The 27894-nt window shown below is 41.9% G+C and overlaps 1 protein-coding gene across 2 annotated transcripts; it reads right to left on the bottom strand.

Moving 5' to 3' along the window:
• Positions 1-94: 94 nt before the first annotated feature.
• Paip2b (poly(A) binding protein interacting protein 2B) lies at positions 95-27518 on the bottom strand. Of its 2 annotated transcripts, XM_021165574.3 has the most exons (6): positions 27424-27518; positions 27061-27118; positions 18960-19134; positions 9814-9961; positions 3905-4081; positions 95-2914 (listed from the first exon to the last, which is right to left on the bottom strand). In XM_021165574.3, exons 4-6 carry the CDS (start codon positions 9949-9951, stop codon positions 2858-2860), a joined length of 372 nt encoding a protein of 123 aa, XP_021021233.1. In that variant the 5' UTR covers positions 9952-9961; positions 18960-19134; positions 27061-27118; positions 27424-27518; the 3' UTR covers positions 95-2857. The 2 variants fall into 2 exon arrangements, with proteins under 2 accessions (XP_021021233.1, XP_021021232.1); XM_021165573.2 differs by lacking the exon at positions 18960-19134.
• Between the last annotated feature and the right edge of the window lie 376 nt (positions 27519-27894).

The following is a 27894-nucleotide window of genomic DNA, read 5'->3' as shown; positions in this document are numbered from 1 at the left end:
CCTTGAGGGTGCTAGTACAAACTCAGGGCTGTTTATCTGCACCTTCATCTCTCTACAGCAAAAACAACTTGACATAACAATAACCTGGAAAATATTCAGTAGTTCACCAAAACCATTTATTTTTAAGCCATGGTTAACCTTACAATCTTAATGAAGCAATCATAGGTCTTATGACTTTGGAAATAGTGCTACCCAGTCTCAACCTTTCACGGGCCTGGAGTACAGCTTGGTGTAGTGCTTGCATAACACATGTGAGGTCCTGGGTTCAAGAAAAAAGACCCAATCTTCTCCTTAGAATGTCTCCTGGCTTGTTTATATGATAACCACAAGTCAGGTACACTACAGATAGAAACTGGTCCCTGACCCTGAGCTACAGTACCAAGACTTTAGATACCTCAGATTTCTGATGTAGTCTAAAATTCATGAAAAATTCCTCCCCCACTCCACCTCCCCAAAGTTAATAGGGTCAAATAATCACAGAACTCAGTCTCTAATAAATGAATACTGAGACCAGGCAGACTAGCAACTATTTAGAAAGCTTTCTATTGCTGTATTAAGAATTTACACAGCAATCTAAGAATTCCAAGGAAAAAAACAACCCAAAACTCTTGTAATTGGGGCTGAGTCTGTAGTCTAGGGTACAATTGTGCTTCCTCACAAGATAGTAAAAGAGTTGGGTCACAGGAATAAGTCATTCCATATATTAGTAAGGGCCAGTTCACTGACTGCATTCTAAGCCTATAGTCAGCACCCTGCCTCTGAGGTGGACTCAAGACACTAGCTCTTGGATTCCAGGTATACCCAACAGCATACACCCCTGAAAGCAGGCTAGAGAATGACATCCAAATAAAATGAGCCAGCACAGCGGGAGGGAGGCAGGCCTCAGACCATTCCTAGCAGCTTGGCTTCCAAAGAGCAAAACTGAAGGATGGAACAAAGCTGCCTCAGGCTTGCATAAGTTTCCCAGACAGGTGCTCAGAGGAAGGTGCACTATGCAGACAGATTCTGAAGGATCCTCCTGCAATCCTGATACCGCCTGACCTCATGGAGACTACAAGAGAATCTTTTTAAATGTCCTACACATACCCTCCTCCTCTCCTTATTAGAGGTGACAAGCCAAGCTAAAAGCTTAAACAGGAATAAAGTCATTCCAGAAGGAGTTCCTAGCTTCATTCTCTCTTGATGGAGAGGCTTTGAATTGATGTGTGTGTCTGGCCATACAAGTTCCCTGAGCTATTCTCTATGATGTGATCAGAGTGGGAGGTCACTTTCACAAGATGCCATCCTTGTGATGACTCAAACAGGAAAAAGAGGGACATCTGTCTTTAACTGCTGGGGCTGTGTTCAAATCAAGGGAGGGTTGAGAACAGCTTAAGGGTAGGACTAACCTGGCACAAATGAGACTCTGGGTTCTATCCATGGCACCAAGAAAAAATGGAAACTCAGCAAACCAGTTCATATGAAAAAGGGAAACTTTCAACTTTCCGGACCTCAGTCCCCTCCTTCCAGTCTCTGCCCATATCTATATACTGATCTGATGGACTGCTGGAAGCGGCATGATCTTTCCAGACCTGTCATTTACCACAGTGATAGCCACACAGACGCACAGCACCATCAGTCCTCCCAAGACCCTTCCTCGGAGTACGGTCGGGACAGGACACTGGTTCTCTCACCCTCAGACACTACCACCTTCACCTCGACTCACAGCAGCAGCTTCTGGTGCAGTTCAGTTCCACAGAACACCAACAAAAACCCTAGTGAGTTAGAGCTAGAAGTAAGAGTGCACCTAGGCAGGACCATGAGGACACTAAGCTGGTCTGTGGGAATAGTAACACCTACTAACAGCTTCAAGTAGATAGCAAGCCTGATTGTTGTGTTCTCGGGCAGGACCCCTCAGCACCTTAGTTTCTGGGAATCACTCTGTAAGGCATGAGAAAAACCCAAACTAAGCAACTTGTTAGTGTCTGGAAACACAGAAAATGTGAGGGAATTAGACATCCTAAGAATCAGATATTGAAGGGACTTAGGAAAACAAAACTGTCCAGAAAAGATTCAAGGTATAACTAACACAACTGAAGGCCCATCTCAGATTTCAACTAATACTGTCTTTTACAGCTGAGGGGGGAAATAAGCCAGAAGCAGCCCCCATGAAGATCATGAAGGCAAAGCAACCCTGATGAGTGACAATAGCTACATACTAATGATAGGATAGCAGTCACTAATGACAATCACCATCAAGCCCTGCTTTTCTGATATACAACTCACATCCATCCAAAGTTACAATCATCCAAGAACTTTCAAATCTGTGTTCTCTTGAGCTGAGTTCAGGACAGGAGACAAGAGCTTTATGGGCCACTGGTATCCCAGTTCATCATGGAAATATCAGGGGATGGGAGCTGAGTGTTATATCTGGTTTGTATCTCATGTTTTTCCCCCTTATCACCCAGCTGCAAACTCCTTAAGCTCTCCAGGAACCCTGCTGCTGGTAGGTACACAGCAGGGAAAATTATTCTTAAATACTGTTTTCCTTGGTCAGCTTATTTTGCTAAAATGCAGACAACATTCCTTACAAGGGAAAAACAATCGCAGTTCCTTAACTCCAAAGAGCTCATCAAAAATAAAATAAATTGGAAACTGCTCTGAGCAAGTCTGCACAACAGAAGAGCCATGCTCAGGCTTGGAGAGTTGTACCTCACACATTAGTTACTCAGAGTCACAATATCCAGTTAAACCACCTTCCCAACCCAACCCGCCCTGGCTGCACACCCTTGCCACCCCCCTTCAGCTCCGCCTTTTTTGTGCATTGCTGGCCCCAGGTACGGGGACAAGACAAGTCCTTATGGAAGCTTCCAACAGCTCAGTACTTCACTCCTGGAATAAACTCCTTGGCATCTGGATTCAGGTTACTTTTGCTCTGAAATAAGAACCAAAAGAAAATAATGCCAGGCGTGGTGGTACACACCTTTAATCACAGTACTCAGGAGGCAGAGGCGGGTGGATCTCTGTGATTTCCCTCCCCATACTAATGGTTGTCTTTCTGCTTTCATGTCATACTGTACTTTAAAACTTATTTCCAAGCTAGGGATGTAGCTCACTGATGAGTACATACCTAGCATATTCAATACTCATAGTCTAGCCCTGCAGAGAGAGAGGAAGGAGGAGAGGGACAGACAGGGACAAAAAAAAAAAAAAAAAAAAAAAAATCATTTATTTTTGAAGTTCTGAGGACTGAACCCAGTGTCTGAGAAAAGGAAGAGTATTAATACCCCAGGCTATAACTGAATTGTTCTCAGAGGCTGTTCCTTCATGTGTCCCACTCCACTACAGGATATTTTCCTGAATGTATAAATGATATTCATTCCAAATAGCACTTCAAGCTACTGAACTGGTAAAAAAACAATATTCCTCAAAGCCAGCTTGGATACCAGAACCTCTATTTTCCTCATTTTCTGTGCCCCTTGGTGCACTTGTGAACAGCCTAAGTCTTGGCTCACTGCAGGGCACAGCCATATAGGAACATAACTCTTTGAACAATGCTCAAAGTGCCACATCAAAACAGAAGGCAAGGAACTCCCCCCGATTTAACTGACATGCAAACTGGCCTCTCAGCAGTGTGTTCCTAGCAGAGAGAGTTCCTAGATACAGTGAAAGAGAAAAACAGTATCAAGTAGTCCATTGAAGCCCAATTCAGGCTTCTAACCTTTATCCCAGTGTAGAGCATCAGGTAAATGAAGACTGATGACTACAATTTCACAGAGCTTGGGGCTTATCTAAGGGGTTGAAGGCATGGCAACTCATAAGCTCCAGAGACTTGATGTAGGGTATAGAGCCACACAGATCTTCTATGACTCTAAACACCATACTCTTTCATGATGTTACATGTGGAACTACTGAAGGCTCTTACCAAAATGTCTTCAGATTCATGAGTGTCATCAACTGATAGTCCATTTAACTGCTGTTGTAAGTGCCCCACAGCCTGAGGCAGGTCTCGTGCTGGGATGAACCAGTCCTGGTCCTCTTCATCCAGCATCTCCTGGAAGCAGCGGTCCAAGAAGTCTTGCTCCTGCAGCTCTTCCTCCACCTGCCAACAATGGGGAAAGCTCAGAGGTGTCATCCCAGAGGATCTCAGCCCTTCCCACCAGATGGGCAGGAGAGCTAATGATGCTTCTAATGACAATTGTGGTTTAAATGAGAACTATTCCCAATTGGCTCATGTTTCTGAATACATGGTCCCTAGTTGGTGATACTGTTTAGGGACATCACAGAACCTTTATGAGGTGAAGCCTATGTGGAGAAAGTATGTCACTGGAGGCAGGCTTTGAGATCTACAGCCCTACCCAATTTCTTGTACTCTGCTTCCAATTTGTAGATAACATGTGAAAAGCCAGCTTCTTGTTCCTGTTGTTAATGCTTGTTTGCTGCCATGCCTTCTCAGATGGACTGACTGTATCTCCCTAGAATTGTAAGCTATAATAGACACTTTTATCCCCCAAGTTGCTTTTGATCATGAATCACAGAAACTAAAAAGAAAACATGATCTTAGTTATTCAAAATGGCAGAAACTTTAGGTCTTCACAGATCTTTATGGGACACTTTTTTTTTTCAAAAAATTATTTTATTGAAAATAGATTTTTCTGTACAATATATTATAATTATGTTTTCCCCTCCCCTGACTCCCAGTTTCTCTCCATCTCCCTTCTCATTCAGATCCACTCCATCCCTTTTCTGTCTTTAATTAGAAAACAAATAAGCATCTAAAAGATAATAATAAAATAAAATTAGATAAAAAAATAAATGATTCTGAATAGGGCAAAACAAAGAAGCAGAAAGAAAATAGCAGAAGGAAAACACAGAGACATTCACATTTGCACACACAGGAATCCCATAAAAACACAACACTGGAAGCCATAATATGCAAAGGACCTGTAAAGTTAAAAACAAAAGCCCTGACACAACATTAAAAGAGGAAGAACTTCCAAAGATGCCACTGAGTTAATTTTCTGTTGGTCATGTACTCCTGGGCATGGGACCTACTCTTAAGAGTAGCTTGTTGTCTATGGGACACTTTTTATTATTACTTTTGATTTTGACTCTTGCTTTTATTTTTTTAATTCTCCATTGTTATGGTGGTATAGAAGAATCTTTTTATAGCTTGCATTCTTTCTTTGACCTTGATAAAAACATTCTTTCTAGACAGATGTTGTGGCACCTGTTACTACATCAACACTCAGGAAGCAGAGACAGGTGGGTCTCTGTAAGTTCAAGGCCAGCCTAGTCTATGTTCTAGACCAGCCAGAGCCACATAGTGAGACCCTGATTCAAAAAAAAAAAAAAAAAAAAAACTTCAATTCTCCACCTTACAGGGAACATGCAAAAGACAAAGTATGTAACTGGTCTGCAACTAGTATTCTGAAAACTTAATCTAAAACATTAGCTCCTGATTCACTTTTCTGGTAATAAGAACTCCAAAGGCAGAAAACTACTTCCCGAATCTTAGATACAAAGGGTACTTTCTGGTGCATCACCAGAAATATATGTCACAATTTAATAGCCTCTCGAAACAAGAACACTGAATATTTAAACTACTCCGTACTTCTTAAACATTGTCACAAGCTGAAGCAAAGAGATCTAGGATTGTCCTTTGCAGACAGTGTTTACTCAGTAGATTTCAGTGACTTCATGGGCCACTCCACACTTGCCAAAGCTCTTTCCCACCTCCTTCTGGGTAATAGGTTCACAGCTCATTGCCTCCTGGGATGGTTTGTAGATTCTTGGACCAGGGAGTGGCACCATCTGAAGGTGTGGCCTTGTTGGAATAGGTGTGACCTGGTTGGAATGGGTATGTCACTGTGGGTGTGGGCTTAAGACCCTCACCCTAGTTGCCTGGGAGTCAGTCTTCCACTAGCAGCCTTTGGATGAAGACATAGAACCCTCAGTTCCTCCTGCGCCATGCCTGCCTGGATACTGCCATGCTCCCACCTTGATGATAATGAATTGAACCTCTGAACCTGTAAGCCAGCCTCAATTAAATGTTGTTATCTATAAGACTTGTCTTGGTCATGGTGTCTGTTCACAGCAGTAAAACCCTGACAAATACACCTCCACAAGATAGATCAAACAACAACAATAATCACTCAGTTGTGAGTCACAGGTTCAGAAAAAGTCACTAATAGCAAGTTTTTAATTCTTTCTGTTGTTTTGCTTTTAGACAGTTTTATAGATATATCACAGGCTGGCCTTGAACTCTCTGTTGCTAAGGCTGACCTTGAACTTCTGACCTTCCAAAATGCTGGGATCATGGGCATGTTCTATTACCCAGCTTAAGAAGAGTAAATTAAATTAATAATTGCCAAAATATTTGTAAATCTCATAAATTCATAGTTATGAAGCTCAAAAAATTAAAGTATTTCTTTTTTTTTTTTTTTAAAGATTTATCTATTTATTACATGTAAGTACACTGTAGCTGTCTTCAGACACCCCAGAAGAGGGCATCAGATCTCATTATGGATGGTTGTGAGCCATCATGTGGTTGTTGGGATTTGAACTCAGGACCTCTGGAAGAGCAGTCGGTGCTCTTAACCACTGAGCCATCTCTCCAGCCCCAAAATAAAGTATTTCTAAGTCATAGCTTTGTATTTGAAATGTCTTGTATTTATTTTCTCTATCCAGTCTCTATTTTTCTCTCTCTGTGACAGGGCTGGACTAAAATACTCACTATGTATACAGCTCAAGCTGGCTATGAACTCACATCGACCCTCCTGTCTCAGCCTCCCAAGTCTTAAGACCACATTTCTGCTCTCCATTCTCTTACATATTCCCTTGCTCAAATATTTTACCATAGCTGTTTCCTTTAGGACCTTGCCCATGTCTGTCTCTCTGTCTCTCTGTCTCTCTCTCTCTGTCTCTCTCTCTCTTTTGTTTTTCGAGACAGGGTTTTTCTGTGTATCCCTGGCTGTCCTGGAACTCACTCTGTAGACCAGACTGGCCTCGAACTCAGAAATCCACCTGCCTCTGTCTCCCAAGTGCTGGGATTAAAGGTGTGCGCAACCACTGTCAAGCTGTAAATCTTTCTTATTATAGCAGTATTCCATTTTCTTTGCATAAGAGTTGGGAGATTTGCACTTAGAACATAAAAGAAAAAGAAAAACCAACAAAAGACTGTGAGTCTCAGCTCTGAGGCATGAATGAGCATTATGCCTGCTCTGAGTTCAATTATTAGACACGCATGGGGAAATGATAGGAACTTAAGAAAAAAATTCCTCCAGTTAGAAAACAGGAATGTAAGCCGGGTGTGGTGGTGCACGCCTTTACTCCCAGCACTCGGGAGGCAGAGGCAGGTGGATTTCTGAGTTCGAGGCCAGCCTGGTCTACAAAGTGAGTTCCAGGACAGCCAGGGCTATACAGAGAAACCCTGTCTCGAAAAACAAAAAAAAAGAAAACAGGAATGTAAAAGACCCCTAACACACCACTGAGCAGTGTCTTCTACATCCTATGTCATGTCTCACCAGTGACAATACCTCCAAGTTGCAGAGAATTGGTGTTTGCCTCCTGCTTAGCAGAACCGAGTCCCTTTTCTCTTTAATATTAAAATTATCAGAATATGGGTATAAATCGTTCACAAATATAACTAATGTGTTTTTTACAAGAATTCTTCCCTTTCTTGAGTTATCCTTCCTCTAAAATATATTATTATTTTTAATTGGGAGGGGGGAGTAAGTGCACATTAGTGTAAGTAAGTAAGAAGGCCAGAAGAAAAGCCTATTAGAGACACTGGAGCTGGAGTTACAGATGGCTGTGAACTGCCATGCAGATGCTGGAAAGCACACTCCTTGTCCCTGCAACAACAGCAAGCACTCTTTTTTTTTTTTTTTAATGTTTTTAAATGGATTTTTTTTTTAAAGATTTATTTATTATTATATCTAAGTACACCTTAGCTGTCTTCAGATGCGCCAGAAGAGGGCATCAGATCTCATTACGGATGGTTGTGAGCCACCATGTGGTTGCTGGGATTTGAACTGAGGACCTTCGGAAGAGCAGTCGGTGCTCTTAACCACTGAGCCATCTCTCTAGCCCACAGCAAGCACTCTTAATGTAGAGTTATCTCTTCAGCTCCTTGAGTTATACTTCCTGAGATCACATCTGTTGTCTGCTTGGGTCAGGGTCTCATGTATCTGTGGATAGGCTCAAACTCAATACGAAGCTGACCTCCAACTGTTCTTGTTGACTCTGCCTCTGAAGTATATACCATCATATACTACTGCTTGCTGAGATCTCAAACAAATGGTAGTTCCTTATTTAGGACTTAGTTGTTGTCTCCTCAAGATGACATTCCAATGTGGTTCTAAAAGCCTCATACTTGGTCAACTTTTTTTTTTTTTTTTTTTTTTAGACAAATCCTTGAACTCCTTCTCCCCTTGCTCCTACCTAGCAAATGTTGGGATTATAGGGCAAATGTTGGGATTATAGGCATGCACCACCACTACCATCTTTCAGAGAACATTTCCTCCCCCCAACCCCCCAAAAGATCAAGGACTGGGGAAACGGCTCAGCAGGGGAAGTGCTTATGGCACAAACATGAGGCCCTGAGTTTGGATCCCCAGTGTTCACGGTTTGCGTTTTAGGCTAGGTGTGGTGGTGTGTCCCTGTAATCTCAGTGTGCAGAGGCAGAGGCAGAGGAGGCAGAGGAGGCAGAGAGGAGGCAGAGGCAGAGGCAGAAGAGGTCTAGGAACTCACTGGCTAGCCAGTCTAGCCAATCACCAACTTCAGATTCACTGAGAGACCCTGTTCCAAAAAATAAAGTGGAGACTGAAAGTGAAAGACAATACTGACATATGGCTTCCACATGCATAAGTGCATGTGCATGTGTGTACCTTCTGCTCCAGCCAATGGCAAAGCTAGGGTTAGGGATTATAGCTTTAAAAGTTTTTATTTTGTTTATTTGCTTACTTATTGTTGGAGGGAGGTGCACATGTGTCACTGCACATATGGATGTCAGATGACAATTTGTGGGAGTGTGTTCTCCTTTCACTGTGTGGGTCCTGAGGATTAAACTCAGGTTTGTAAGGCATGGTAGCAATTGCCTAATATGACTTTCCAGAATGAGGTACACAAGAACAGCGCGAGCATGTCAGTTAAGTGTTGTAGTAGACAATGAGCAGGCAAGAGGGCGGGGAAGAGTGCCACACAAGCAGCAGGGACAGTGAAGGATCCCCATCCCTCCTGTGAGTGAGGAGCCTCCACTCCAGTCAGCTGCAGTCCTTCCACTTCCACTGTGTGCATCCTAGTATTACTAGTGGATAGCAGACACTCCAGCTGGAGAAGCTGTTTTCTTCCTGAGTAGGTTTTCAAATATCACATATTTTATCATAAATTGTATATTATTAATTATTTTACTCAAACTTGATTTCATAAAGAAGCATTTTTTTCCAGGGAAAACATTTTTAAACCATATAATCTACCAAGTATTTACCATGAGCAAAACTTACACTTTTATGCTGACTACATCAATGTGGTTGGGTAGAAGTATAGGGAAGACAGAGACCCACAGATGGCAGAAGGGAAGAAGGAGGGAGAGACTACAGTTACTTGAGGGTTTAGGAAGATTTAGAAGGTCAAGCCCTTGGCTCAGAACCCAGAGTTATAGACTCTAACTTGAGTTATAAGCCTCTGGCTGCTAAGGCCTGGAACTCCTGATTCTCTAAGTGTGTTGGGACTTTATTAACACTAAAACAGCCATCCCATACCTATAAGTACAGCAAAAAAAAAGATTCCAGTAGGTCACTGGGATAGTGATTGTCTTCTGCCTTTGCCTACCTGTCTGTTGAAATCCTCTTCATTTTCCATCCACATGTATTCTGCAAATGGGTTTTCCTTTTCCTCATGTCCATTTAATCCTTGGTCTTCTTTGCATTTCACACTGGGTGATGTACTTGCCACACTGGATCCATTCATTATGGAGATTCTAAATAGATTTAAAAAAAAAAAAGCAAAAAATAAAGAACCAAGAAAATATGACTCTAAACACCTAGATCCTTCCAGACGCTTCTCAAGTTGAAGGCTGATGACTGTAATGAAAATGTTGTGTTGGTCTGGTGCTGCTATGTCGTCAAATGCTAAATACTGGTGCCCAAGATCTGGTTGGCCCCAATGAGCAGATGTTTCTCATGGCTACCAAGAGATGCTATGTAAACCTTGTTCCCCAATTTAAAACTATTCATTAAAATAAAGTGGCTACAGGCAATTACTGTGAAGAACAGAAAAGGCAGAAATTCAGCTTTCAGCCTGAAGGTCAAAGGTAGGGATCATGAGGAAGCAGGAGGAAGAAGGAGAGAGGAGAGTGAGAAAGGAAGAAGCCAGAACCGGAAGTCTCCACTAAAGTGCTAGACCAGGAGCACATGCCCAAGTGAAATGCTTCCCAGGATGGATAACTCAGGCGAGACTCACATAGCAAGTACTTGGGAGTACCGCTGGAGATTAAGTCTAGTGCTAGGAAAATAGATTAGGGCTAATTCCCCCCAGTAATTATGTCAACGCTAAATAAATATAGTCTGGGTCTCATTCATTTAGAAGCTAACAAGGATAGAATTAATCCAATTACTTTACACGAACACAACTGTTAGTTTGTAACTGTTATGGCATCATCACATCTATCTACCTATCTATCTATTACCAACTATACAGGTGTATAGTTCTTTTAAGAATTGAGAGGAATGGGACTTGGTGGCCTCACATCTGTCATCTCATTACTCAGACGTCAAAACAGGAAGACTGTCTCAAGTTTCAGGTTAGCCCCGGCTATTGTGAAACCTGTCTCAAACACAAACAAAAAACAAAAACAAAAGGGAATGAGAAAGACTAAGTTTACTCTTTCTAAACAAAAGCCAAATGATGTGGAAGGAGTATCCTAGCCAAACTCCTAAAAGTCCTAGAACCTACTACAGATTAGCTTCCTTACCATTTAGACAGGAAGAGGAAGTACATTCTTTCTAAAAATAGTTTTTATTTTTGCATGTGCATCTGTATGAGTGTATGCCATGCATGAGGGTGCCCAGAGACCAGAAGAGGGCAACAAATCACTTGGAGCTGGGTTATGTGTAACTGTGAACTGCCTTAATGTCTGGACCGGGAACTGAACCCAACTAGGGTCTTCTGCAGGAGCAGCAAGTGCTCCCAACAGCTGAGCCATCTTTCCTGCCCCCGACAGATGCATTGTTAATGAACAGTGTAAGCACCTGCTCTTTATTCTGAGTATAAAATTCTCTCTTTAAAATTTATTTAAAAAATAACAGAGTTCATGAGAGGTGAGGTTAGAGAGATTACCAAAAAGAAAAAAGAAAAAAAGAAAAAAATCACTGTATTGCTAGGCAAAAACAATAAAATTCACTAGCTGCTCAACCACCTACAGTTAAGAACAGTGAGCAACACATGCATAAAGCCTTCCTAGCCCTAAGCTCCCATCTGTGCAGCTACATACATACATACATACATTCCCCAGTTCCCTTCTTGCTAGTAGGATGACATGATGTTCTATATCAACATGAAAACCTGTCTTGGGAACGGAGGCCAGTGTCTCCATGTGATACAGTCTGGAAGAGTCTCTGTCCATCTTTCTGATCATCCTACTGATTTCCTTAGACTATCTTCCAGAAACACAGCCACTGCATTATTGGTTATATTCATTTGAAGTTCTTAATTTGTTGCCACCCTGGTGAGATGGCTCAGAGGGTAAAAGTACTTACTGCTAAGCCTGATGACAGAGTTCTATTCATGGATCCCATGAAGAAGTGGTGGAAGGAAGAAGAATCATTGTATAAAGTTTACCCCCTGAGCCATCTTGACAGCTCTCTATCTATCTATCTATCTATCTATCCTTATTTAAAGGCAAACATGGGTGAATTTATAGCACAGTGGTTCATCTCTAGCATGGCAAATTAACAAGTGAACCAAGATTCATATGACTATAACTTTTCTTTGGCTTCTATATTAGTTACTTTATATACTACTAGGACCAAAATACTTGAAAAATGCAGCTTAAAGAAGGGTTTATTTTGGCTCACAGTTTGAAAGCACAGTCCATCATGGGGAAGGCATGGTGACAAGGATTTGAGAAGCTATTACACCGCACTACAGTCGGGAAGCAGATGCTCAGCTTTCCTTCTTCTTCAGTCCTGAATCCTAAGCTATGGGACAGTGGTGTGCACTTCTAATCTAGAAATTCCCTCACTGACATGCGCAGAGGTTTATCTCCTAGATGATTCTAGCTAGATCTCACCACACTGGCAGTCAATATAAATCATCAAAGCAATTTTAAATTCAGTTTGGTATTTTTTATATCATTTATGTCTTTTTTCTATAGCGACTACTCCTTCCTCCCTTCCTCCACTAAGCTGCTGTCCCTTAGGAGCACACCAGTCACAATATTCATTGTTCCAGTTCATATGCATAAATTTTATCTTCCAATCAGATTCTCTGCTTTTGAGAAACAAGGCTGTGGGGGGCTGGTAAGATAGCTCAGCAGTTAAGAGCATTTGCTGCTCTTTCAGAAGACCTGGGCTCAGTTCCCAGCACCCAGACAATGGCTTTCAACCATCTGTTAACTCTCAAGTTTTAAGGGAATCTGACAGCCTCTTCTGGTCTCAGTGGGCATCAGCTACAGCTGTGGTGCAGACATGGATGCAGGTAAATCACCCATACACATAAAAATAAATATTTTTAAAAAGAAACAAAGCCAAAGTCTACACATGCTTCCATTCATATGCCAATCTCCGCTCTATCCCGCTGGCTGCTGGGAATCAAGTTTCCTTTAACCAAGTTTCCTTTAACAAATTATTTTTCTCTTGTTGCCATCTAGGCAACACACCTGAAAGTTTACCTATGCTTTGAGAACACTTATTGTAGCAAAGGCTTTTACTCTTAGGACTTAGGAGGTAGAAGTACGAGGATCAGCAGTTCAAAGTCATCTTTAGATACCTAGCAAGCTGGAGTTCATCCAGGGAAAATCTGTCACAAACAAACAAATAAATGTGCTAGGAACTTATCTCAGTGCATACCAGGTCTTGGGTACAACCTCTAGTACTGCAAGAATAGTAGAAAAACAGCTCAAGAGTTCTAAGAGAATTTCATATTGGGGCAGCTATGGTGCTTCATGTCTGCAATACCAGCGCTCCAGAGGCTGAGGCAGGAGGCTTATTGTGAGCTCCAGGTCAGACTGTGCTATGATACCTTGTCCATCCCCCATGATTTCATTTTAAACAGATGTGTAAGTAGGGTATCAAGTAAGCAATACATCTGTTTAGCATACTGTAGACAGAGACAGAAGAAATCAGTTTATTCCCAATTGCACAGGGTATCTTCCCCCAGCAGGGGGAATCCAGCTCAGTACTGCTGACCCTTCCTTATACAGTGTGTGAGGAAAGAAGCCTGCTTTGAATGTCAATGCACCTGTAAAATAAGGTGGCATTCCTATACAGAGACCCCACAGGGACTAGGCCTTGCAGAGCAGCAGGTTGTGCTGGGCTGTCATTCTCAAGAACTTACTTGTTAGCTGTTTACAATAGGCAGTTACTCCTGTCCACCAATTCAGACACCATCCAGAGAAACAGAGTACAGTTTTCTGAAACTCTACCTTTGTCCAAAATGAATAGAGATCCTGTCCATATAATTGTAAAAGAGAAGAGAGCAAAAGAGTAAGTCTCTGGTATAGAGCAAGACAGAACACAGTAAGCTCTAGGACACACTTGTTCATGAAAGTGGGAATGGAAACCAAGCATGACATGGGCGTGCTGGCTTTTGATTTTAAGACAGGCCCATCTTAGGTCTCATCCATGGTTTCTGGCTTACAAAACAACCTTTTGGTTCATTTTGGCTTAGTATCAATAAAGGTGGAAGGCAGTCCACTATCCTTCTCTTTGCTCTCTAGTGCTGGGGATAGAAACCAAGGCCTTGCAAATTCTGGAAAGCACTTTGCCACTGAGCTGCATCTCAGCCCTGGACAGGCTCTTATAATGCTGAAGTGCTTTAGACTTCAGGGATCTTCCTCTGTCCCTTTCTCCTCCTAGAAGGCTATTGAAACTAAAATTTCTTTCCCCTAGACAAGTAATTGAAAACAAAGATATATTCTGAGCTTCCCCTGTCTTTCTGCCTTGAGCTGGCCAGAAACAAATTCTCTGATCTTGTGGACTGATCATAAAACTCCATTTCAATAGAGGCCCTGCTGTAGCTGGGAGGACAGATTGTTGTGCAGAGTCCAAGAAGAATCTGGACAGACAGGCCCTGCTGGGGTTTCCTATGCAGTCTTCTAGTATTAGACCACACCCTTGCTGTCTGGGCACACTATTACAGGGTCAGTAATCCTGTTTCAATTATGCTTTTATAATGAAGCCTTCCTTCATAAAGAACTCAAAGAAGTGGTTTGGAGCATTTCTACACAGCTGAACACAAAGAAGCTTGTAGGAAAATGAACTCATTCATGAGTTGGGGTGAGACCGGGGAGGGGGGGGCAGCTCCCCAGGACTGGGAATTCCTAGAGACAGGATATTTTCCAAACTCATCCCACCAATCTCTGTCTGGCAATCTGTTCCTTTGTTGTTGTCTTCTTTATTTTTGTAACAGGTGTCTCATTCTGTACCCCTGGATGGTCTGAAACTGGCTATGTGGACCAGGCTGCCCTTTACCTCACTGTGATTCTTTGCCTCTGCCACCCAGATGCTAGGATTACAGGCATGTAGCATCAAACCCAGTGGTATTTGCTTCCTACAAAATATCCTTTAAACTAAACTTGTAAACATCAGTATTTCCCTGAGTTGTGAGCTGACCAGCAAGCTAAACCTAAGGAAGGGGGTGATGGGAAGCCCAAATAACAGGTGGTCCTAAGTTTCAAAGGTCTGCAAACCTCAACTGGTGTTTGAGTTGAGGAAGCTTTGTGTTGGGAATGAGCTCTCAGTCTGTGGGACCCGATGCTATCTCTACATAGACAACGTCAGAATTAAACTGCCCAGCTGGTTCCTGCCACAGAGAAGACTGCTAAGGCACACACATTTTGAAATCATAGAAGTGATCTGCACTATAAACACATAGTAGTAGAAGCTGAATTTGTTTTTCCTTTAGTATCATCAGGTTATTGAACTGAATATAAATACTGAGGAAAAACAATTCTTGCAGTTCTCAGTGCTGACCACTAAGATGTACTTTACATTCAACCTGCAGCTTCCACTAAGTGCAAAATTGGTTTTTCCCAACAGTAGCAATCTAGATAGCTGTATAACATGACCACATTAACTATACAGGCTTTAAATACAAAGTACTATCACATCTATATTCTGACTGAGTAGGCATAATCTATCCAACAAGATTTTTTTTCAGAGCTGGAGACTAGAACCCAGCCTTACGTATGGTGAGTAAGTATGTCCCTTACCATAGAGCTAAACTGCAATTTAAGAGGGTTCACACATGGAAAAGACTACCAGGGAGGGCCTGACTGAGGAATTAAGCTACCTTTCTGTGTTATATATAGGTTAGTTTAAGATCACACTGCTAGGTGAGTGTGAACTGGTACTTTAATGTGTCCCTAACTTTGTTTAGTAGCTGGCTGAGAATAGGATATTCTGCTAGAGATTCCAGCTCCTTGGGAGGCATAGATACTGAGATGTGGGGAAGATATGTGATGATGTGAGGTCACTATCCTTAATATCACTGATTTCCAGCCACAGCGCTTCCCCAGAGCTGCTTCTGGAGATTCCACTGTCAGTCTGCAGTTTAACAGGACCCTTTCTCATAGCAAGACACATTTTTTTTTTTTTTTTTTTTTTTTTTTTTTTTTGGTTTTTCGAGACAGGGTTTCTCTCTGTATAGCCCTGGCTGTCCTGGAATTCACTTTGTAGACTAGGCTGGCCTCGAACTCAGAAATCCGCCTGCCTCTGTCTCCCGAGTGCTGGGATTAAAGGCGTGCGCCACCATGCCCGGCACGCAAGACACATTCTTACAAAAGTCTAATGTAGCGGGGATGAAAAAAAATATATGCCCAAAGCTGTCAGATATAAAGAAATGTTCACTTTCATAAGCCAGACTAAGATTAAGAGTATCTGCCATGATGTCAGCCATGCCACAACAGAGCTGCCCTATGTGACAGGAGTGAGCCGATTGTAAGCTTGGAAGAGCCTCTTCCCACAGTCAAGCTTTGCCAAGCACAGCCTCTGCTGACAGCCTGCCTGCAACTTCATGAGACTCTCAGGCAGAGGACTGGGTTACTCCTAGATTCCTCACCACAGGGTACAGATCTGCTGTTTTAATTCTTAAGTAGCAATGTGGTGACACGTAAGTATGAAGTAGGAAAGTGCTGGAGAAGTGCTTCAAGATCAGACCCAACATGAGACAGACTTCAGGTCTAGCCTGGGTCTAGACTGCACTACAGAAATCCAAAAACAATATGAAAATTATTCTTTCAGTTTTGACAAATATCTTAGAAGAGGAAAGGTTTATTTTGGCTCAGAATTTCAATCTATTGCCAGTTGGCTTCACTACTGTCAGGCCTATGCCACAGTAAAAACATCACAGCAGAAGGGCAGAGTGGAAAACTGTTCCACCTCATGGCATCAGGAAACAGAGAGAAGGAGGGCTGGGGAGCACATGGATTAAAATAAACCCTTCAAAGGCATACTTCTAGTGAATGACTTCCTCAAAGTCCTTACAGCTCAACAATCAATGAAATCAACAACAGATTAACTCTCTCATGAAGTTAGTATCCTGGTGATCTAATTATCTCAATAGTGACACCAGTTGGAGACCAATTCTTCAACACGTGAGCTTTTTGAAAAACACTTTACATTCAAACCACCAACAGGAAACATGCTGAAAATGGCAACGGTCATCATGGCTAAAGCTAAGCAAGCACAGTAAACTCAGGGTTGACAAAGCTAGCACAGAGAAGATGAGATAGAAGTATCACCAATTTCAGGTTACTTTGATATATACAGCAATACCCTGACTTCTACCTTAAAATCAAATCAAATCAAAGTAAAGCCACAACATCCCCAAATAACAAAAGAATTAGCAGTGGGTGAGAAAGTCAAGAAACTGACAAAAAACACTTAAGTGATTCCTAAGAGTAAAATATAACAACAAAAAAAGATGAATTATAGAGGCAGCTTTTAAATTGAAGACTTCCAGACTAGAAAGACAGTGTAAATGAAACACCACCTCTTTGCTGATATTGCAGTGCACCCTGCACTGACAGACTGATGCAGACCCTCTGGGAAGAAAGAATCAAGAACACAAGCTTAAGGCAGGTTCCTGGACCAGAGCCAAGAATACAAAACATACAATACAATACAATACAATACAGAATTTAAAAAGCATTTGACAAGCATTGAGAAAGCACATTCTGGTTCAGGGTTCTCAGTAAGGAACGTATCACTTGGAAGCATTTCTACAAGGCCTTCCAGTTCTGCTCTGTCAGGTCTAAGCCAACACTTTCATTTTTGTTAATTTGCTACAGATCATTCTTATAGAAGAACTACAGGCCATTCCCTTAATACGGTGGCAAAACTCTATGTAGAATAGAAATTCTGGAGTAAAATTTCTTTTTTTTTTTTTTTTTTTTTTTTTGGTTTTTCGAGACAGGGTTTCTCTGTGCAGCCCTGGCTGTCCTGGAACTCACTTTGTAGACCAGGCTGGCCTCGAACTCAGAAATCCGCCTGCCTCTGCCTCCTGAGTGCTGGGATTAAAGGCGTGCGCCACCACGCACGGCTGGAGTAAAATTTCTACAACAGCAGTTCCCAAATTGGCATTCTTCAAGCACTAGTCTAAGGAAATCTTTGAAGCAAAGATTTCCTCCCCATAGTTAAGTGCTAGGAAGATACTCAGTGGGTACAGTACTTGATTTGTAATCACAAAGAACCTGAATCCAATTCCTACCACTTATGTAAAGAAGCCAGATGCAGTGGTATGCACCTATACAAGGCTGGGGCAGTGGGAATAAGAGGAGAGGATCCCTGGGTGGGGCAGGCTGGCAAGTCAGCCTTGAGAAATCAAGGAGCTCCAGGTTCAGTGAAAAAGGCTATTTTAAAAAATTAGGTGGAGAGCAATATAGATAGATACCTAATGTTGACCTCTGGCCTCTGTATGTGCACATATGTGCTTGTATAAGCCTGTAAGTGCACACACACACAGTCATGGGAATTCACAGCTAAGAAGTCTTGTTCAATTTACTAAATACTTCCTAATTTTATTAACTTAGTCATTTGTTTTATTATATCTATTAATTTATTATTGCTATGATATGACTGTTGCTCATTCAAAATTCAGGTGCTGACTTACCACATAACAGCAGTAAGAAAGAGCATCCTTTTGAGGAGGGGAAGAGGCTTGGGAGTGGGATTAAAAGCTTTCAAACAGTATCTGGCTCTCTCATTTTTCTGCCTTATACCTGGTGAGGACAACAGAGAAGACGAAATGTGCTATCCTATAAGCAGAACAGCCTCACCAGAAAAGTAAACTGGTCACTGCCTTGATCCTAACATAAAACTTCTGTTCTTTGTAAATATCCAGTCTAAGGTATTTTATTATAACTGCACAATCAGACACCTATTTACTTATTCATTCATTTTTGTTATTCATTCATTTGTTATTTAAGATTGGGTCATACACACACACACACACACACACACACACACACACACAGATATCCATCCTGGCTGTCCTGGAACTCACTTTGCAGACCAGGCTGGCTTGGCACTCACAGAGATCCATGTGCCTCTCAGCCTCTAGAGTGTGGTTTACGGTGTGCACCACCACAACCGACTGTTTTTTTATTTTCAACTTAATGCCTATTAACTTTTATAGACTTTTATAAACAATGTCCCAAAGATATTCTGTGACATTATTCTACTGGTTATGTACAAAAATCGCAATATGCTCCATAATGCACTTAAAGACATTTCCAAAGGCAGAACCAACAGACTTACCAATATTTAATCATAAGATTGTACTCAGCCTTCAAATTATCCCTAGTTGAAGGCGGTCAATTGTTTTTCCAGGAAAACATCAAATAGGGGTCAGCAGGGGGACTCTGACTTCTTCAGCTTAGCTCCAAAAAGAAATATACTCTTGTGTAAAATGATGTCGTTTTAGCCGAGAAGACTAATAAAAAAATTAATGAGGTCAATTATTACATGTACAATATTTTCTCATCAAATCTCTAACGTCAACTGATAACAAAACCAAAATTGTCTAAAATGATGCAATGGAAGTTTGAACACATCTCTGCTAAGGATCTTCTCCACACTAGATGTCTGAATAATTTCTGTCAAGGCTCTCCCCTGTGATCATCTCCATTAGACATTTGACCACACACTTAAGAAAATGGGACTCAAATTACTTGTACCAGGAATAGTTTACTTAGCTGGGCGTGGTAGCGCACGTCTTTAATCCCAGCACTTTGAGGTAGAGGCAGGCAAATTTCTGAGTTCGAGGCCAGCCTGGTCTCCAGAGTGAGTTCCAGGACAGCCAGGGCTATACAGGGAAACCCTGTCTCGAAAAAACTAAAGAGAGGAATAGTTTACTTGTACCCATGAAGGTTTCCTGAGATCGAGAGTCTAGCATGCATCTGTGCAACCACCTCCTGAGCCTCAATAAATGATTTTTGCTGACTGTCATTTCTCAAATATTATCAGTATTCTAAATCTCAGGCCGGAGGATGTCTGTGTCTTTCAGGGATGATCACTTTGTATTTCCCAACACCGATGACTCCCCACTACAATCTGTTTCTGACAGGCTCAGTTACTTAAAACTGACTTCTAGAAAATGTTTATGTGCTTTTGTTTACTATTTATCCCTCAATGACATGAGTGGCTAATGATCTTCTCCTGTGAGTTAAAGGCCAGACATAAACGCTACCACAGTGGAATCATCTCAACTCCAAGAATTCTACACTGCCAAGACCAACAAATTCACCCAATGACCACTGCATTTGATACAATTTTGAGTAAAAATAAAAGAATTATCATAGCTAAGAGGAGAGAAGAAAGCCTAAACTACATTATGAGACTGAACACAGTAGATATACATACATAACAAGGTTCATTGGAAAGAGCCATATTTCAAAGTTAACTACCGATAAAATCTTGTCGAGCAGGCCAAGATCAGGACAGAATTGCTCTCTGGGAATAAGAGTGCTTCCCTGTGCTCCAGGACAGGGAAGACAAGATCAGTCAGGAATGGGCAGCTTTTAGAGAGGGAAAGGCTTCAGTCATGGAATGTAGACTACACTTCAGGACTTCTGGAAAAACTGCTTGAGCCTTGGAATGTGTAAACTCTAAGAACAGAACTAAAGTCATTAGGAAGTGAGAAAGCATTTAAACCAAGTTCCACTAGACCAAAGGTTCTTAACCTGTAAGTTGGGCACCTTTGTGTGTGTGTTGTGTGTGTGTGTGTGGGGGGGGTGGATTCATATAAGATATCCTGCATATCAGATATGTACACTACAATTCATAACAGTAGCAAAATTGGAGTTATGAAGTAGCAATGAAATAATTTTATGGTTGAGAGTCACCATAACATGAGGAACTGTATTAAAGGGTCACAGCACTAGGAAGGTTGAGAACCACTATGCTAAACCTTTTAGAAAAAGAGAAACCCTTACTTATGTAGGGAAAAAAAAAAAAAAAAAAAAAAAAAAAAAAGTGAGCCGGGCGTGGTGGCGCACGCCTTTAATCCCAGCACTCGGGAGGCAGAGGCAGGCGGATTTCTGAGTTCGAGGCCAGCCTGGTCTACAAAGTGAGTTCCAGGACAGCCAGAGCTACACAGAGAAACCCTGTCTCGAAAAAAAAAAAACCACAAAAAAAAAAAAAAGTGAACCACCCAAAATCCAGGAGCTGGAACAAGATTAAAGTATCAGCTCTTTATCCAAGTACTTGCTGGCTGTTCTCCTCTCACAGGCTCTTCTGGAAAGTTCTCTGATCTCCAGCATCATTGAACAGTAAATCTGGCCTGAGGTGTTACTTCTCCTATGGAAGTACCTGACTTCAGCTTACGCATTTCCTTCCTGAAGCCCTTGCTGGTGTCTTACTAATGAGCTAGATTGCTTGCTGTTCCTTTTCCTTTTTTTTTTTTTTTTAAATTCTAAGAGTCTTACTAGGTCATCCTGGCTAATCTGGATCTCACTTATGTAGATAAGGCTGGCCTTGAATGAGATGTGCCTGCCTTTGCCTCCCAAGTACAGGAATTAAAAGAAGGTACCACCATACTTGTTTTGATTTCTTGGACAGGGTATTATAAGTTGTTCGGGTTGGCCGAAAACTTGCCATTTTCTGCCTCAGCCTTCTGGGCATCTGGAATTAATTGAATATATCACCTCACATAATAAGTCCATGCTCTTAATTACTACCCATTTAGTTCCAGAAAAGCTATAAAAACAAACTTATTTTTCTCAGATACTACATATGGCCAGGGAGTAAAAGCTGAACAAAATGAAGCTTGCTAATAGTTTCAGAATGTTTCTTATAGGAAATTCCAACTTAATTTTTATCCCATGTATTTCATGTCAGGACTTAGTTGGTAATAAAATTTGACCTCAGCTGATGTGGGACCTTCATTTTCTACCTGGCACAAACACTCCTGTTTGTCCAGAAGTATGAACATGTCTAATAGTGTTGTCCCAGAAGCTCCAGAGTATGACACACCACAGAAAGCACGTCTTTCTAGACTGAGTCTCATCTGCCCTTACAGGCTTAAGAGCCTCTACAGAGTCACCTTCCAAAGGATCTCGTTTCTGAAAGTGACTCCATTTTACAGTCTTCAGGAACTCATAAACTAGCAACATTTTAAGTCTTTTACATTGCAAAATGTAAAAATCTCCTTACTGATGCCATTTTAACAAAACAAACAAACAACTACAAACTAAAACATGGAAACCCTGGTTGGTGCTGAGGTGTCTATAACAATGTACTAATGCAGATATGAAATTCTTCAGCCTATGACAGTGAAGTCATTTACTCACTCACCACTTATGAATCTCCCATGCATCATATACTGTTTTAAGTCCTGAAAATATAATGAAACTCACTCTAAATAGAGCTCACACAGCAGAAACAGATAGACCAACAACTGATTTACCATGTAATGTGAAGTAAAAGAAATAGGAGTAAAATGCAGTCTAAATTAGAGGAAAGGAGTGGCTAGTGACATGCAGATGAGGAGTGGGTCCTACTTTGCTTGAATAAAACCAATTCAATTTCTTTCTACCTCACCCCAATTAGGGTTTTTCTATGTATCCCTGGCTGACCTGGAACTCAGTCTGTATAGTAGGCTGGCCTCAAACTCAGAAAGATCTGCCTGCTTCCCATTCCCAGTGCTGGAAATAAAGGCATGCAACACCACCACTGAACTTTAAATTGATATTGTCAATAAAAATTCTACACTACCGAAACTGCACAAACTTTTGTAAAAATTGGAAAGCACAAAAAAAATAAAATAAAATAATGGGAGCCTACAGAGCACTGCATAGATACTTCCTCAGACAGTAGTTTTTACCTGCATGTATGTTTATGTGTATACATACAGATGTATACATTTTAAAAACAGAAATGGGTTAATCTTTGGAGTTGTTTTTGTTATTTTAATGAGATAAATATACATCCCATAAGGGTATACTTACTGGCTTCATCCAAAGAAGTTTTGCTTCATGTTACTGTATATAACAAGAATTAGGGATGGGGCTTTCAGCCTACTAAACATGTGACCAGTTGGGAATCTAATCTGAGTGACTGTAGAGACTTCATCAAGGGTGTATAACATGAACTGGGTGTGGGGCTGTGTTCATCATTACTGTTATAGTACGAGGTTGTCCACCAAAGGGAACTGGCTAAGTAAACCATGGTATTCTATGAAGTAGCAGAGAAGAAAGATGGTCTGTGTGCTGAAGAAGAAAGGATTGGAACAGGTGGCTGGTGAGGGGGAAATCTACTTATCTAATATAATACCTTCTCTGGGAAGCCTTTCAGGAGGAGTTGAGAAGTCCCCAGATCAAATGCCTGTGCAATAGTTGCCATGTATCAGGTTCTCACCTAAGCATCAGAGGTAGAAGGATAGAACTGTAGAACCTGTTGTCATGGAGCTCAGAATAGTCAGGAAGAGAGCCATATGAACAAGTAGTTCTACCACAATACAACTAGATGCAGCACCAGGAAGATATAATGAATCTTTGACACGTGTCAACCATTTTGCTAGACGCTCTATATCTGATAGTATCTATTATCATGTAAGATAGGTGTCTAAAGAGAAGCCCTAGAACCCCTCGGTTACCCTCTGAAGAAAGGTAAATGTCTCCAGAATCCTATTCAAATATAAGAGCCAGATAAGACATGAACCAACCCCTTTTCTTTGTTCATGTGAGACCAGAGCAGGACTCAGTACCTCAGCTAAAGACAATATATGGGTTAAACTTGGAGATTAAGAACCAAGAACCGGGCTGGTGAGATGGCTCAGTGGGTAAGAGCACCCGACTGCTCTTCCGAAGGTCCAGAGTTCTAATCCCAGCAACCACATGGTGGCTCACAACCATCCGCAACGAGATCTGGCGCCCTCTTCTGGAGTGTCTGAAGACAGCTACAGTGTACTTACATATAATAAATAAATAAATCTTTAAAAAAAAAAAAAAAGAACCAAGAACCACACAGGGCAGTGGTAGCGCACGCCTTTAATCCCAGCACATGGGAGGCAGAGGCAGGTGGATTTCTGAGTTCGAGGCCAGCCTGGTCTACAGAGTGAGTTCCACGACAGCCAGGGCTACACAGAGAAACCCTGTCTCGGAAAAAAACAAGAACCTGGCTTGACTCGAAATTCTGCCCAATAGGAATCTTCTGGTTTAGAAGAATAAAGATGTGGTCGACTTAGTTTTCTTTAGAAGCTATGGATGTTAGATGGACAAAGCATAAGAAAGTGGGTATCCAGGACTAAAATCCTATCTTAAATACTACCAAGCTGTTGCTCTATACCAGTGGTTCTGAACCTGTAGGTCATGACCCTTTTGGAGGTTGAACAAACAACCTTTTCACAGGGTTCAAATATCAGAGATCCTGCCTATCAGGCACTTACATTATGAATTCATAACAGTAGCAAAATTACAGTTTTAAAGTAGCAACAGAATAGTTTTGTGGTGGGCGGTCACCACAACATCAGGAACTGTATTAAAGGATTGCAGCATTAAGGAAAGTTGAGAACCACTGCTCTATATGGTTTTGAAAGCACTAAGGTTCAGACAATATGGATGATGAAATAATTTTCCATTCCTTTTTATATTCATCCCTCATCACCACAGGTAATGTGTGTGTGTGCCTATTCCTTGGAAGGCAAAAGTGTCTACTATATATCATCAATCTTGAAATTAGGACACAAGTGCAAAGTCTAAAGTCGGACCACAGTTGTTCATTAGTTGATGGCAGATTCAGATTCCAAAGAATAGGTCAGCATGATTCTTTGACAATAACCCAGAAATGTGAAGATGGCTTAGTTAGTAAAGTTCTTATCTTATAACTTGTCCTTAGAAGCCACCTAAAAAAGGCAAGAATGGTGGTGAGTCTGTGATAGCAGCACTTCGGGGGCAGATGGGTACACAATCATACCCCTCCCCCAACACACCAACAGGTTACTGGAGAAAAGTTCAAAGAGAAGAAAATATGAAAAAAGTAGAAATGGTCTGGAAGTCCTCTTAGGTCTTGAATCAAGAAAGAGGATACTTAGTGTCAACTCAGACAAGATAATCTCTAATTTCACCCACTCAAGCCCTAGCTGTCTATCTTTCTGACTCAAATACAAGATCCAGAGGGCAGTATCTTAACCTCTAGCTCATTGCTATCATCTAAAGTAGAGTACAGCTTAGAGTAAATGCTTAATAGATATTTGTTGAGTGAATGAATAAGTGAACAAATTTCCCAATACACTAAAAAACCATCCTAGATGGATTTGGAAGGTGGGAGTATCAGGAAATGAGGTCTAGGGATCATTCACAAGTACAATTCTTAGGTGTAAATCTTTCTTGCTAAAATTTGCATATATAGCCCCCAAACTAATACTGGTGGTGCCTTTGGAGTCATTCTTGGTGTGATGGTTAATCTTCATTGCTATCTTGACTAGATTTAGAATCACCATGGAAATATGCCTCTGGGTATGACAAAAAGCTTAATGGAGGAGGGATAACCCAATCCACCTAGACTGTGAGCAGCAGCATCCCAAACTCATGCGTTTGAGTGCATGTGGTGGGCTGAGCATTCATCTCTCTCTACATCCTGACTGTGGATGCAATGGGACCAGCTCCTACAGCAACAGTGAACTACATCCTTCACTCTGTGAACCAGAACAACTCCTTTTTGACTTAAGCTGTTTTTGTCAAGTATCTGTTACAAAAAGAAAACTAAGTGGTGCACATGGATATGTAGATAGCAGCACACTTGCTCTTGCCCTTGTCCTTAGCTAAGGTGGAAAAAGTCAAAGTTGGACCCCCGTAGTTTGGTGCTCACACAGAGATGCGAGGACAGAGCAATAGTGGGTAGTTTTGTGCTGAAAGTTCTAACTTTGGGGTTAAATGGACAGAGTTTACGTTATAACTCTGGCACCTATTAGTGGGAAATCACACCTCTGAAAATCATTTTCTGTTGTATAAAATATAGGGAACAAAATCTAACATGATAAGTGGTTTTCAAGATGTAAGATTATAATCTACATAAGGCACGAAGGTTAAGGAAATGCAATTGAGGAAATCTAGGGGAACATGAGTTGAGGTTGGAAAATGGAGGATAGGGCTTCTCTCCAGTCCCACACCCTGAACAGCAGAAGTCTCTGTGCATTTAATTCTTGGCTTATAGGTCTCTCCTCTACTAAACTTTAAGATCAAAGGAAGGAAGCACAAGCTACCATCTTCTAAATTTCCAAACAAGTGATCACTAAGCACAGATTTATCAAAGACATGGTAAGTACATTTGATTTTCAAATGCAGACTTACAACAGTTTACAATAGTGACCAACTCAGAGATCGTAGTTTACCCATGACTTAGAAAACTGCTATAATTGACAAAAATCACAACAGTTTTAAGATTCCACTCTTTCCAGTGTGATTCACTAATATGGCACAAACCTAAGGCCTGCGAGGCAATGCTGTCACCTATGAGTAAAGACTGCTTTTAATTCCCTCTAACAGACTTCTTTCTCTACTATGACAAAAATCTTACCACAGCAAAACACAAGGAACTATATACTGTTATGTGCTACAAATTGGATAAGAAAAATACTAAAGCAAAGCTTACAAACTCCACAACAGTGAATCTGATGCTAAACTGCAACTTAATTTTCCTTTGAGAACCAAGAAAAACAATTCCAGATATAAAGCCAAGAAAATGACAACATGAGAACAATGCAATTTTGGATATGGATATATAGATAGATAGATAGATAGATAGATATAGATATCTTATTCTTCCTCCCTTTCTGCCTAAAGTACTAGACTTATTTCAATACTCAATTTCCTCTAGCTTCCAAAATAAAACCCCTATTGTCTAATACTCCTCAACTTCTAAAATCTCAGTTAAAACTATGAGTGATAAGCTAATTTATTCGCAGTAAACGTATGGCATATTTTTATTTGGTTTTGAGACAGTGTGAAAGGCCATCTAGAAACATATGGTTAGAGCCACCACAGGAAGCCAAACACTGCCATACTATGAGGTATAAACAAATAAATTCTCTGTAAAGATAATGCTGAAGGTCGCCTCTGGGCTGTTGTAATTCTCTCAGAGGCTGTGTGTGATAATCACATGTGTCCCGTATCTTACGGACGTCCGGGATGACCAGGCCCTTCCTCATAGTGTAAATTAGTGCTCTAAGCTGGGTCAGAATCCCGTTCCATCCCGTTCCACGTAACAGATTTCAAATTGGTTGCTGCTGGCAAGCCTTTCCACCTGCATTTTCAGCAGTTTTGAGCAAAAGCACTTTATGAGGACAATGATTCTAGAAGAGAGGGATTAGATGGCATGGAAGGGGAGGCAGAGTTTAAGCAAGCCCATTGCAGTTCCGAACCTTGCGGAGCCTGTGTTCAGCGTCGTCATCTGCCTCTCGCCTTCACCCTTCCAGGTGCCTACAAAAAGCAAAGTGAGAGGTGTTAGTTTCAGGGAAAATGGGGCTGAAATCCCGAGGTTGAGAGTGAACGTCTCAGAAGGCGAGCGAGAGGAGGGGCGGTCGGAGGCGGCAGGTCATACGCAGCAAGGATGGTGAAAAGGGATGAGGTGAGAGGAGCTGGCCCGCGAGCGCCAGAGCGCCGGACGGCCTGGGCCCGGGCCGCGCTGGGAAGGGGCTGTGCGCGCTCCCGGGCAGCTCGCGGGGAGAGGGGCTGTACGCAGCCCCGGGTGGCCAGACGATCCCAGCCCCGACGCCTCAACCCACCTGGCCGCGCGGACAACGCCGCCCCGAGGTCCGCACCACAGCACAGCGCCGCCACCTGAGAGCGCGAGCCTCGGCGCACAAACGCTCGAGGTACCTCGGCCTCACACGCGCGTCTCGCCCCGCCCCCCAGCGCCAGTCATTGGCTGCCGGACAACGCCCCGTCCATCTATTGGACAGCAGAGAATGCCGCTCACTTACCTGGTTTTGATTGGTCTAAATGTGAAACAATGCCCGCCCAGCTCTTTCAGAAGTTCCAGTTTTTGATTGGTCTTAACGTCTGTCCATTCGCTCCGCCCTCGATGGAGACTCCCAGCTCTGATTGGCTGAAGAAGCATTGGTCACGCCTAGATTTCCAGGCCAAGGATGAATCACCCCCACGTTGGGGAGGAGCCAGAGTGCAAGGACTCCGGGTTTGTTTACAAAGGCTTCTGCTCCCGCTTCATCCATTGGCTAAGCTGTAAGCCTGTGTCA

The sequence above is a fragment of the Mus caroli genome, unplaced genomic scaffold, assembly GCF_978045245.1.
Source record: "Mus caroli unplaced genomic scaffold, Mus_caroli_1 scaffold_7, whole genome shotgun sequence".
Classification (NCBI taxonomy): Eukaryota; Metazoa; Chordata; class Mammalia; order Rodentia; family Muridae; genus Mus; species Mus caroli.
Note: the sequence above shows the minus strand (reverse complement) of the source record. Positions and strands in the feature narration are given on the sequence as shown.